This window comes from Dermochelys coriacea, chromosome 20 (genome assembly GCF_009764565.3).
Source record: "Dermochelys coriacea isolate rDerCor1 chromosome 20, rDerCor1.pri.v4, whole genome shotgun sequence".
Classification (NCBI taxonomy): domain Eukaryota; kingdom Metazoa; phylum Chordata; order Testudines; family Dermochelyidae; genus Dermochelys; species Dermochelys coriacea.
The window spans coordinates 344,757-358,260 of record NC_050087.2 but is presented as its reverse complement, the minus strand read 5'-3'; the positions used below and the strand labels follow the sequence as shown (position 1 = coordinate 358,260).

The window sequence follows — 13,504 nt, the reverse complement described above, 5'->3', positions numbered from 1 at the left end:
AGCAGGTTTCAGAGTAGCAGCCGTGTTAGTTTGTATTCGCAAAAAAGAAAAGGAGTACTTGTGGCACCTTAGAGACTAACACGTTTATTTGAGCATACGCTTTCATGAGCTACAGCTCACTTCATCAGATCCGATGAAGTGAGCTGTAGCTCACGAAAGCTTATGCTCAAATAAATGTGTTAGTCTCTAAGGTGCCACAAGTACTCCTTTTCTTTTTTGCCATTGTGAGCAGAGCTTCTTTGAATGCCTCTTCTGGCTGAGCCTATGCTATATAGATTATCACCCTCAGTCACTCCCAGCAGGATTCTATCATGGCCTCTTAACATTGATTGTAGCTAAGTGTGGATGCAAATGGCTACGGCTACAGCAATGTTTGCAATAGTTTTCAAGTAAGCCAGTGGAAGCTATGGCTCTTATTCCTTGGCAGAATCATTGAGAGCTATCCTCTCCCTATGAATTCCTTGTACTCCCCACTGTCGAGGGGGCACAATGGATCTTGCTGGTGTGGAAGTGTGCAATTTGTACTTTCCTGCTTCATCCTGTAGGTATCCAGCTGAAATACCAGTAAAATCTTAAAGTAAGGTCCAGGCCCATATATGCTATAAAACAGAACTATTAATCTTTTTGGAGAGAACTCTTTTGAGAGTTGTCCGTTGTGTAGACAGCACCTGATCAGGACTAAGGGCTTGTCTACACTGGCAACATTAAAGCACTGCCGCAGCAGCACTTTAACATGGCTTGTGCAGTCACGGCAGAGGGCTGGGAGAGAGCTCTCCCAGCACCCTTAAACAAAATGCCTCCATGAGGGGCACAGCTACCAGCACTGTACACTGTCTATACTGGCGCTTTAACAGCGCTGAAACTTGCTGCGCTCAGCAGGATGTTTTTTACACCCCTGAGTGAGAAAGTTGCAGCACTGTAAAGTGCCAGTGTAGACGTGCCCTAAGTATGCTGTATGTTTTCTTCTGTTGTAAGTGTGATAGTATAATCCCTTCAGAACACTGCAAGGAATACTTGGAAAAATTACTTTACATTATATTTAAAGATCTGTCATATTAAACACAAGGTTCAAAAAGATAGGTACTAGCATATCATAGAATATCAGGGTTGGAAGGGAACTCGGGAAGTCATCTAGTCCAACCTCCTGCTCAAAGCAGGACCAATCCCCAATTTTTGCCCCACATCCCTAAATGGCCCCCTCAGGGATTGAGCTCACAACACTGGGTTTAGCAGGCCAATGTTCAAACCACTGAGCTATCCTTACCTCCAAATTGGTCCCTATTTTTTTTAAGGCCTTTTGATGTCCAATATGCTGCTGATGCTTGACAGCTTCTTTCACCTGCTACAGAAAGGCTGTCTCATGAAAGGCATGAGCCTTGCATTGCCACAGAGTCTACAGACTGATCGGCAAAAGAAACATGAGGTTTCTCCTTGGTTTTTTAGATGAAAATTTTCAAGACTTTTTTTCTATAAAACATTCCTGAAATGGGACAAACTTTGAGAAAGATGAAGTTCCAGTTTGTCACCTGGTTGGTTGACATGTATTGAAGCTAGGGTAGAACTCACTTTCATAGAGCATTAGAGAATAATACATGTTCCTTGCCCTGAAGTTCTTATGACCTAAATAAAATAAAACATGGGGCAGCATTTCAGGTAAGGAAAGGTGTGGAATTATTCAGTGACAACAAGAAAAAGAGAAAAAGAAGTTTGGTTTTAAGCAAAGACTTGGTTGGTTCTTGGTGGAAAGGTATTTTTGATACTGTGATGATGGCATGGAATAGAAGTTTTATACTCTCTTTTTATTATCCTGTATTTCCTCTCCCTCCGTGGTGTATTTCACCCATCAAATATTTGTAGACTCCTTTGTCCTCTTCCCTTTAGTCATCAGCTGTGTGTTACAGGATATAGTATTCACAAGACTTCTTTAAGAAGAAACATAGAAAGCTCTCTCTCTTTAAGAGAAAAAGAATGTCAACACTCAATTTCTTTGTTGCTCTATAGAATGAGATTCAAGCCAATGACGGTGAAATCAAGAGTTACAAATCTGAGCAGAAGGAGAATGTGCCTCCAAGTCCTGAGGACTCCATTTCCCATCAGGATGGGGATAAGGTAAGATGCGCTCATATTGATTGAGGATCAAGAACTCTCCTTGAAATGGAACTGCTTGAAGACATACAACAGGCATCTGGAAATTGAGCTGTATTGGCTGATGCAAATTATCTGCATGCTGTGGGACTCATGATTTTGAGATCAGAATTTAGGATGGTAATTACAGACAGGCAAGAGAAATCTTAATTTTTATAAGAATCTAAAAAGTCCTTTTGTATGCAAAAAGAAAAGGAGTACTTGTGGCACCTTAGAGACTAACAAATTTATTACAGCATAAGCTTTCGTGAGCTACAGCTCACTAAGTACTCCTTTTCTTTTTGCGAATACAGACTAACACGGCTGCTACTCTGAAACCTTTTGTATGCAGAATATCTCGCTATTTTTATAACTTTTTTATCTAAAGGGGGTTGCACTTGTAGTCTGTCAGATGTGGTAAATGTTCTTGGTGTGGCAGAATCCTTGAATTTCATAATGATGGCATATTAAGAACATGGGAGGAAGAAGTGGAGCCTCCTGAGTCTTATTTCTGATGCTGCCATTCCCTGAGTGACCTTTGGTCAAGCCACTATACTCTTCTGTGCCATTTTCCCTATCTATAAAATGGGTGGAAAACACCTTGCAAGTGCTTTGCTTGCGAACTTAAATTTCTGGTAATGTGCTTGGGGAGCCTCAGATGAGAAGATGTGTAAGTGCAAAGTACTAGGTGACGATGAATTGAAAGTAAAAAGAAAAGGAGTACTTGTGGCACCTTAGAGACTAACAAATTTATTAGAGCATAAGCTTTCGTGAGCTACAGCTCACTTCATCGGATGAATTGAAAGTGGGTCACTGCCACAGAGTTGCCAGATCTTGGTTAATGTAACTGGCAACCTGATTAGCTTTTTTGTTCCTGCTGTTTAAACTTAGTTTAAAATTAAACATATAACTACTGTCCCCTTATTCACACAATAAAACGAAGTCTCAGGGCATCTGACTTAAACTGGGGGATGGCAGAAGGGAATAAAATTAGCCAAACAATAATAATTCAAATACTGTGCATTACAAGCTTTCTGTCCACGTGGCAGCCTAATGCTGGGTGGGCTTTTAAAGCTTTCTCCCTCCGCAGGCAGCCAGACTGTTGCTTTCAGCTTCTTGCTGGGAACTGAGTCTTCATATTTTAGCTTGTTATGGGGTGGGAAAGCAGCCATCAAGGGAAGCCTCTTAAAAGGAAACCTATTAAATAAAAGCAGTTTCTCTCCTTCAGTTCACCTTTCTACTGATGAACGGAAGGTTTGAATAAAACCCTCTCTCTGCTAGCTCATAGAGTGAAGTTACTTTAATTTATAATCACTCCTTTAGTGACTGACTTGATGTGTAATAAGCACACAGTGTAAGAACCTAATTGAATAGACTGTTGTGTGTTAGTAGGATGGTCACTTTGACATCACTGCAGGATAAATTTAGTGTCCCTGTCCAGGGCACACCTATTAAATGGCAGAAATTTCTGGAAAAAGAGAAATGTTAATAGAACCTCGCTTACTTGTACACTCATACTTCAAGTGCAAAAAAAACACTGCCCTCATCCTGCATATCCCAAAGATTCAGTAACAGTGGTTAAAAGTGATCTTTGTTATGGGTACAAAGTAAACTGTGGAATGCTTATTAGGAAGTATCATCAATAAAATTAAACTAGTCAAATGAACAAAGTATGTTATCTGGACTTGTTTGTTTGCTTCCTCATTAATTTCCAAAGTGCAATCCTTTGCAATGGGTCTTTCAGTCATTAGTGTGAATTAGTGAAGTTCTGCTGTTAATCTCATTATGGCATTTTAGTTCCTCAATGTTTAAATATATTTAAGCTATATTTTATTTAATATATAGATAGAACCAGGTTAAAATAGCCTTCTAGAACCTGCATTGGGCATTTCACCTGGTACATAAATTATTCTGTACCTGAACCAAGTTTATAATAGGCTGTGTCAACAGTTCTGTTAATGAAAGAATACTGTACTTCAGAGTATTAGTATGTGTGAGCTGAGCAGAAGGCATAAAACAGTGAAATTTGTAAATCCTTTTCTAAAGAACGATGTAGAATACAGACCAAGAATGTTTCTTCTACATCACAGCTTGTAGTTTTAGGGGGAAATTTTCAAAATCAAGAGTCACTTAGGCTCCTATGTATCCTTGACTACTCAAGAAGTGGCAGCAATGGAGACCTTGAAGGTGAGAAATCCAGAAAAATGTTTTGTAGCCAGTGCTAGCATCGTTGCTAAATTCTTAGCTTAGGGTGGATACTGGCTAGTAAAACAGCTTTTCTGTTTTATTGTTCTATTAATTGCCCATTATTTTTCTACTCATGCCGGGATTATCCATTTATAAATTTGAGGCTGTTAGCTGGTGAGCCCAGCTGACTTTCATATGGTTCACAGTATAACATTTCTTTTGCAGGTTTCCTTCAGTGAGAAGAGTCTGGGTTTCCACTCCAATCTTTCTGAAGATGACACCAGTAAGCACTCATTCTCCTAGCCCAATAAATATAGAGTGGGCAAGTGGATGGCAGGATGTGTTGGCACTGTCTACTTGTATGCCATGCTTATGTCAAGATCAGTTTGCCCTTAGAACCCATAGCTTCTGGAGGAAGCGTCAAGCTTCCCATTTAATCAAAGGTATATGCTGGTTATGACTGCTTCATACAGCTAAAGTTAGATGAAATCCAATCTGAGCATAAGAACTCGGATCCTAACACACATAATGGAAGCCTACTTACGTTATCTAGGCACCTTCTTGTAATTTTGTAGCACATATAAGCCAGTTGTTTGGTTTAAAATGGACATTGTTCATGGCCCTGTAATGGTCAGCCTTGTCTTATAAACTCCCATTACCAGTGGTATAGAAATTGACGGTAGAATTTGCTGATTATGAAACTTGTCATATTATAGCGCAAAAGAAACAGATCATCTTCATAAAATTTGAATAAAACAGGGACTCTTGTTTTTTAAAATGTTTGTAAAGATTACTGTATTCAAAATAACAATCCTAATTCAACACTTGCAACCCCTTCAGATTCTTGGGATTTTTCCGATAAAAATCTTGTGCTAAAATCTCAGCCCAGCTCAAGATCTGGGAATTTTTTTCAGATTTATAAACTGGTTTGTAACTGTAGTACTGAGGTTGCTCTAATGCTTGCTTTATAACGGGTTTAAATTTAACCCCAGCAGTGCAGTTCTCCCACCATTTGGATCTACTGTTCCAGGGCCAAATACAGCAAGCAGTGGCTAATCTGTGGCTACAATCAGCTACTTCTAATATATTTATTGACTAAAGTGCCTTCCAAAGGTACTTAAGCACGTTTATAGCCCATTGACTTCAAGCTTAACTTTAGGCATGTGCTTAACATATTTATTAAACTGGAGCCATATTTCCCAGAAACTCAGTTAGTGCATACTGAGAAGCTGGCATCTATCTCATTCCCTCAACACAGCCACTCCAATCATTTGATAATTTCAGTGCAGGAAAAAGATGAGTAAATATATTTGCTTGCTCTGGCACTAATGGTTTAGTCATACATGTTTAGGAACAGACAGACCTTTAAGCCTTTCTTTGACATAATTGCTACGTGGTCTTACCAGACTGAACTCCTTGGAGCTTCTCATGGTTTTTAAAAATGAGTTTAATAGAACTTTCCTTCCCCTCCCAGTTGAACTAAACTCGCAGAGTGAGACTGAAGCCAAGAGATGTGTCTACACAAAACAGCAGAGCTCCGATTCCAAACCAGCCAACCAGACTGACACCTCTTCACCAAAAGTAGTAAAGGTACAATAGCTATTTATTTCCTAAGCACTAGCAACAGTTAATACTTCAGTAAATCTGATTGTAACATAGACTCAGTCTAGCCTATGAATCTGTGTTTGCACTGCCAGGGGATTTTATGCTATTGATCCACCAATATCCAAACTTTCTTCAGCAGAGAGCTCTTAAATTCACAGCTTTGCTCTATGGTAAAGTCTTTATTTTGACATCTTCTCAAAAAACTCATGTTGGAACTAACTCCTGACAGAAAAGAGACTGGATATAAAAGAACTTTGCCCAGTGCTCGGCACAGGGTTTTGAGTTCTGAATGGAAAAGCATCTCAACACAATTGTAATTTAGTTCTTCAAAGATGGAGTTTGTGAGTTGCCTGCTGACAGCTGCCATACTGTTAAAGGGGCACTGTTCTAATGACAGTATGGGACTACTAATTTTGCTTCTTGATGAGAGGTGAAGTTCTGAGTACAGAAGTCTGGATGTAGATCTTGCATTGACAAGATCTGGGCTTTTCTTAAGTCGGAGTTCCTAGAGATTTTCATCTAGGTTTTGATGCTAATCTTTAAAGCCCACCCTGGGGCCTGGCTGTCTGCCTTCCTCTCATCAACCATGATAGCAGCTGCAATCAAGAAGGTATTCATAGTTGAGGGATCTCAGTCTACAACTCCTAGGAGCTGGAGTCCTGGCATTCTCAGAGGCAAGCCCTTAGATGTGAAATTCCCTTCCACTGGAGATCACGATGAGTCCAAGTTTTATCACCTTTAGAGCCCAGTATGCTACTCCTCTCTTTACCCAAGCCTTCCTTCAGTAATGATGGCTGTAGACCTGCTCGTGACTTTCTGGGATATAAACAGGCAAGAACAACCCCAATATAACTGTAGCTGAGGAAGCAATGGAGAATTTTTGGACAGGGATTATTTTCTCACTTCGAGGCACGCAGATACATGATGGGCACTTTAATGATATCTCATAACGTGATGTGAGGTGCATCCTCTTCACACATGCTATCTGAAATAGGAAGTCTTATCCCTGCTCTACCACAGACTCTTGGGCACATCACTTCACCACTCTGCATTTTTCCCCATCTGTAAAAGAGGGGTAGGTATAATATTTATTGTATTTAAGAAGATAGCAAGATTTATCACAGTGCTGTGAGCATCTCTTCTGAAAGGTGCTGTATGTGCAAAATTTGAGATGGCAAAAATGCCTTTAGGATTGTATAATTTAGAAGGTATTCCAGTATGTGTGTTCATATGTAAGCTACTTATCCTTTAAGTTTATGGTTCTTTGTGCTTATTTCAAAAGAATCTGCATCCTGTTCACATGATAAAACCCAGCTTGGATCTCTACCTTCATTAATAGTTGTTGCTGCAGTTTTTAGAGAACAGCCCAGATGCTGCTGATTTCATGTAAGGTTCCTATTTCTCTTCCAGCTTCTGTTTCCTGTTCCTGGTTCTTAATCTCTACTCCTGCCTTCTGCCTCCCTTCTAATGTGAGCTCAACTCTTGGCTATTTCTCCAGTTCTCTTTTTTTTTTTTTTTTTTTTTTTTTTAACTGGGCTTCACCCTCCTCCTGTAGTAGCTATGTATAGTAATGCCCAGAAAGGAAACTTTTCTCTGTGCACCCCAAAAACCATCACTACAGCAGACAAACAGGGGTCACTGTATACCGATGTAAGTTCCTCCTCTTAGATGGGGACATGTATTGCAATAACACATGCTAGCACTATGCAGTGCAGCCTTGCACTTATGCTGTCTTTGGAAGGAGGGTAACTTTTTTTTTTTTTTAATTGGTAAGCAAGTTGTTTCTTTGTGGCAAGGGTGGGTGAGTAAATCTTTGTCTGGGCTAGTAAACTTCAATGGTGTGTGTTAGAGATTGCACTGACTCACTCACGCAGAGGAGAGAACATTAGTGCAAAAGGTCAGTGCCTTGAAGTTCCCTTTCAAAAATAAATAAATCACTTAAGGCTCTGGGAGTTTTTTGAGGTTTTCTATCAAGCTCTCAGTATGGATTAGGCCCTTAGTGTCATTTCAAATACCTAATATCAAACTTTATTTTTAAAGTTCTCATCTCTCTACAATCTAAGTGCATTAGACTAGAAATAATATATAGCAAACTGCCTAATTTTGTGCAACATTGAAGTTGTGACAAACCAGTTTAAATCAGCAGGCTCTGTTCAGCAACCTGATCCTCATCTGTCATAACCTTCAGTTCTTAACCATGTCACATTTTATTTAAAATACAAACTAGACACCAACCCCTGTAACTGTCTCCTATGATGTTGCACTTCCTGCTTCCGTATCCCTTAACCATCATATCCTTCTCTTAAAGGCTTTTAGTAAACTTGTAGTAGAACATGCCTTTGCAACAAAGTTGACAGTATCTAAATATGATTTTCTGTACCCCTTTGACACAGGACCTAGGTAACTTTCTATTCTATTGCTAGAAAAGCTGTTGCAATTGGGTCAGTCCAGAAGGGCCAGCTTTTTGTCTGGATAGTCAATATGCCATTTCCTCTTTATTAAGCTTCCATGTTAAGTCACCGCTAGCACGTGTGTTAAGGAGTAAGGAGCATCAGGTAACCTCTTTGGTGGACATAGAATATCATCTCCCTGATGCTGTCAGGACACGTGTTCTGAGGTTATTCCCAAGTAGCACAATGCTGACACTTAATATTTACTAGTTTTGGGTTTATCCTTACGACATTTCTTAACTTATGGGATGTTGCCTCTTATGCAGTATACGCATTGTTACTAGTATGTCAACATCAGGGTTAACTTTAGTTATCTGTTGTGTAACTTTAATTTTAGTGAAACTGCAAATCCCTAAAAGCTGAGTCTAACTAGTGCCTTTGCTAGAGCTCTGAAATTTTTCATATGGGATTAGATACATTTCTTGCTGCCCTGAACTACTGAGACTAACTTTCTAAAAGCAGGCTGTAGGAATAAATTGCTGGCTTAATCAGAGTTTGTATTGAAAGTTGCCCAAGTGAGCCGCCTTCATTCCTAAAGCCATAAGCATTTAGTAAAACTTATTCAGCCTAAACCTTTGAGCAAATTGTTCCCCTCCTGTCACCCTCTTCTCTTTTTCTGTCTCCACCCCCCTCCCTCCCCCACTTGTTTGGCCTTCTCATTCTTGTTCCCCCCACTGAGCTTCTTGTATTGCTGTTCATCCCACTGTTTCTTTTAAACGTATCCCCTTTTGTATTTTCCCCACTTCATCTTTCCCTATCAGCAGGCTTGAGGCAGAGAGGATAGGACAGGATATACAAGGTATGGTTTACGCTGCAATTAAACACCCGTGGCTGGCCTGTGTCACCTGACTCTAGCTTGCAGGGCTCGGGCTACAGAGCTGTAAAATTTCAGTGTAGGCATTTGGGCTCAAGCAGAAGCCCAGGCTCTGGGACCTTTCCCCTCTCATGAGATCCCAAAGCTTGGATTCCAGCCTGAACCTGAATGTCTACACTAAAAATTTATAGCCCTTGAGCCCAAGTCAGCTGACCCAGGCCAGTTGCAGGTGTTCAGTTTCAGTGTAGATGTACTCAGTCTCTTGGGAATGGCTTGATAGAGCTTTCTTTATGACCCACGTGAGAATTCTTAACACATCCACTGTCCATTCTTGACTATTGTTTTATCTCAGAGGTTTAGGTGATAAGGCAGCAGAGAGGGAGAATGCAGGATAGGCTCTTGCTATCAAACCAAGGGGATGAGCCTGTAATAGGTCTGCTTCACTCAAGTAGGGTACAGGGGGTCACTCTAGGAACTAACCTCAGAGCTGCTAATCATTAAATATTTAAGTAAGCTGTTTCTGAGAACTCTGGAAGTCTTGAACAAAACCCAAGTAAAGTCTCCTCACCCACTAGTTCTTATCCAGTTAACAAGCCCTCTTTTTTTCCCTTAGAAGTTTCAGTTGCCAGTGAAGGAAACCTGTGTTGCATGTCAGAAGACAGTGTACCCCATGGAACGTCTCTTTGCCAACCAGCAGGTGTTCCATATCGGCTGCTTCCGCTGTTCACATTGCAATAGCAAACTCAGGTAATCTGTGCAGGGGGTGTGGTATATGAGTGTCTGTCTTTTAGAAGGAAATTCAACCTTCCTAAAACATAACAGGAAGCAGAATACGATACTGTGCAAATATTCATCTACTGTGAGGAAGGCAGCTGTAGTCTAGTTGATTGAGCAAGGATCCTGGGAGTCAGATTCTACTCCCAGCTCTGCTGCTAACTTGCTACATGACCTTAGACTTGTCACTTGAATTTTCTGTACTAGTTTTCCTATCTGTAAAATGGGGATAATTCCTACCTGCTGTAAAGATCTTTAAGCACTTAGGAGGAAAACCCATAGAAATGCCTTTTTATATTGGTTAGGACCTTTCCTCTGGTGACACGGGGTCAACACACTGTAAAACTTGCTTTTCTAAATACTCTGAAGAGATGTTTAATTCCACGTTTTTCAGTGACCTAGCTAAAATTAGGGCCTTTAATCTGCAACTGATTGAGAGACATACGGAGTGCTAACATCTTGTTTTCTTGAACAGTCTTGGAACATATGCATCTCTACGTGGGAATATTTATTGCAAGCCTCACTTCAATCAGCTCTTTAAAGCCAAAGGCAACTATGATGAAGGTTTTGGGCACAAACAGCACAAGGAACTATGGGTAAGCAAAACTGAGAACGAAGAGTCCCTGGAGAAATATGTCCACACTGAAAATACAATAGAAGACCCTCGAAGTCCAGGAGTAGAGGATGCCCCAATTGCAAAGGTGGGAGTTCTTGCAGCTAGCATGGAAGCAAAAGTTGCAGCTTTGCCTGGAAGGGAAGAGAAACCAGCAGAAACAAAAAAACTGAGGATTGCATGGCCACCTCCATCAGAGCTAGGTAGTCAAGGAAGTGCATTGGAAGAGGGTATCAAAGTATTTAAGCCAAAGTGGCCCCCAGAAGATGAGGTGTCAAAGCCAGATGTGCAGGAGGATGTGGACCTGGATCTCAGAAAGCTACGAAGAACATCCTCACTGAAGGAAAGAAGTCGTCCATTTACAGTAGCAGCCTCATTTAGAACAATGTCTGTTAAGGGCCATAAAACAGAGAATGTATCTTCTCCTTCCAAAGCAGACCGGGTCACATTCAAACAAAGTGAAGAACTAGAGAGTGAGGCAGTAATGGAAAGAAAGCAAAAGGAAAAAAAAGCTGAGAATGGGAACATCCAGAACACTGAAGAGAAGAATAAAGAACTAGATGAAGAAAGAGGAAGGGAAGTACCTGATATCAAGGCAGATAGGGAAGAAAACTTGATACAGAATGGTCAGGTGGGTATGGAGACAGACGATGAAGAAAATGCCACAGTGCAGCAGCCATCTCCAAATGAAGAAATATTTGACTCCAGCTCTCCTAAACGTATCAGCTTATCGAACATGGTCACTGCTAAGGAATTATCCCCTAGCCAGAACAGCAAATCCAAAGATGATGTGTTCTGGGAAGGTGAAAATGTGGAAGATTTGTCTGTGGAAGAACAGATCAAGAGGAATCGTTACTATGAGGAAGAGGATGAAGATGAAGAATAAATTGGTCTTTCACTAGAAAACTTGCTGCAAGGTGCTGGGCCTTAAATTGGTGTATTAGTTTTTAACAAGCAGCTGCTCTCTGTGAAAGTGATGCTATACTGCACATTGACACATTAGGGAACAATAGAATGTACAGATATGAGGTAGAAAAGTACACTAGAAACCTGCAAAGATCATATCTAGCTGTATGGAAACATGTTTGATCCCTTGGTGTGGGACAGCTGTTCCTACATCAGGTAATCACAATTTACAGCATGAGAACATAGCTCTATTCTATACCCTGGTCATTGTTGTATTTTATCTTTTTGTGCTTTGGCACTTATTCCAGTAATAGTAGTTTGCAGGATTCCACTGTACTCCCAAAGGTGGTATTAAACACTTTCTGTAATACACTATTATTACCACTATGAATGCTACTGCAGTGCTTAGGGACCAATTCCAAAGGGACTTGCAGGCCTGCTTCAAAAATGGTGACTGAATGCACTTTAATACATGTAAAGGGCACATCTGGGATGTTTTTCCTCATGAAAACGCTAATTGTCTTTGTGCTTCGTATCTAGCAACTACAATATATTAAGTACACAGAATGCAATGTAATTCTTTTTATTTGCTTGCTCTTGATGAGTGGAAAACGTCTGTCTTTGCACTCTGCTCTCCTGTATACACGACTAATTTAATTTTAAACTGGAATTAAGAGGTAATACAGCCCTTTGGCTGGCTAATGCACCAGTGTGCCCCTTGCTGGAACAGTAGTGCAGATCAAAGCCAATGATGACTGATGGTACTCTTGAAGACAAGCCACCCCTTTCACAGGAGTCTGCAGGGCATTACTCTTCCATTCCATGTGCATTTTCTGAGGTGACTTTTTTTTCTACTTTTTTAGATTTTATTCCCTCTTCTGATTCACTTAAAAATGCAAATAACTTTTGTAAGGCCTTTTGACCGTTATTAAACCGTACTTGTACCAAACTGCTAGAGATCTTTTTTTAATAGTTACAACTGTGAGACTTACACATACAAAATCTAAGAGAACTAGACAAACAGTGGGATTCTTTCTTGGGACTGGTTTCTAGCAAAGCTTTTAGTACATTTTAAAATTTGACAGGATTTATTTTACAAATAATTTGAATGGGGGGAAGGGTTTACTCCTACAGTAGTTTATTCTCTGTACTGTATTCACTTGAGAATTAGTCAACTATATTTTTATAGAGGTGTAAAATATTCTTTCTTCCAATCTTGCTAAGTATGAAACATTTTTATTCAATAAAGCTTTGACATTTACTTTGAACTCTAAGGGTGAAGCCTAATTCGTGTTTTTGTTTTAACTGCAATCGGGCAGTATATAAGATGACCTTGGTTGAGAAGGATGAGTTGCTGGAGAGTTGAAGTCTTCATAATGTGATTTTCATACCACTAGGTTTCAGAGTAGCAGCCATGTTAGTCTGTATTCGGAAAAAGAAAAGGAGTACTTGTGGCACCTTAGAGTAACAAATTTATTAGAGCATAAGCTTTCGTGAGCTTATGTCTTGGGAGACAGACCAGTCCTTGCTTACAGACAGCCCCCCAGTCTGAAGCAAATACTCACCAGCAACCACACACCACACAACAGAACCACTAACCCAGGAACCTATCCTTGCAACAAAGCCCGTTGGCAACTCTGCCCACATATCTATTGAGGGGACACTATCAGAGGCTCGTTCACCTGCGCATCTACCAATGTGATATATGCCATCATGTGCCAGCAATGCCCCTCTGCCATGTACATTGGTCAAACTGGACAGTCTCTACGTAAAAGAATGAATGGACACAAATCAGATGTCAAGAATTATAACATTCAAAAACCAGTCGGAGAACACTTCAATCTCTCTGGTCACTCGATCACAGACCTAAGAGTGGCTATCCTTCAACAAAAAAGCTTCAAAAACAGACTCCAACGAGAGACTGCTGAATTGGAATTAATTTGCAAACTGGATACAATTAACTTAGGCTTGAATAGAGACTGGGAATGGATGCGTCATTACACAAAGTAAAACTATTTCCCCATGGTATTT

The 13,504-nt window shown here is 40.3% G+C and overlaps 1 protein-coding gene across 7 annotated transcripts in view; it reads left to right on the top strand.

Annotated features, from left to right (window-relative positions):
* The window catches only part of LIMA1 (LIM domain and actin binding 1), a 41,860-nt gene extending 29,119 nt beyond the window's left edge, over positions 1-12,741 (top strand). For all 7 annotated transcript variants that reach the window (XM_038378959.2, XM_038378957.2, XM_043506407.1 and 4 more), the window contains 5 exons: positions 2,002-2,109; positions 4,537-4,594; positions 5,786-5,901; positions 9,794-9,927; positions 10,430-12,741. In XM_038378959.2, coding sequence (XP_038234887.1) covers positions 2,002-2,109; positions 4,537-4,594; positions 5,786-5,901; positions 9,794-9,927; positions 10,430-11,453 — 1,440 coding nt within the window. In that variant the 3' untranslated portion in view covers positions 11,454-12,741. The remainder of the gene's footprint in view (positions 1-2,001; positions 2,110-4,536; positions 4,595-5,785; positions 5,902-9,793; positions 9,928-10,429) is intronic.
* The last annotated feature ends 763 nt before the right edge of the window (positions 12,742-13,504 follow it).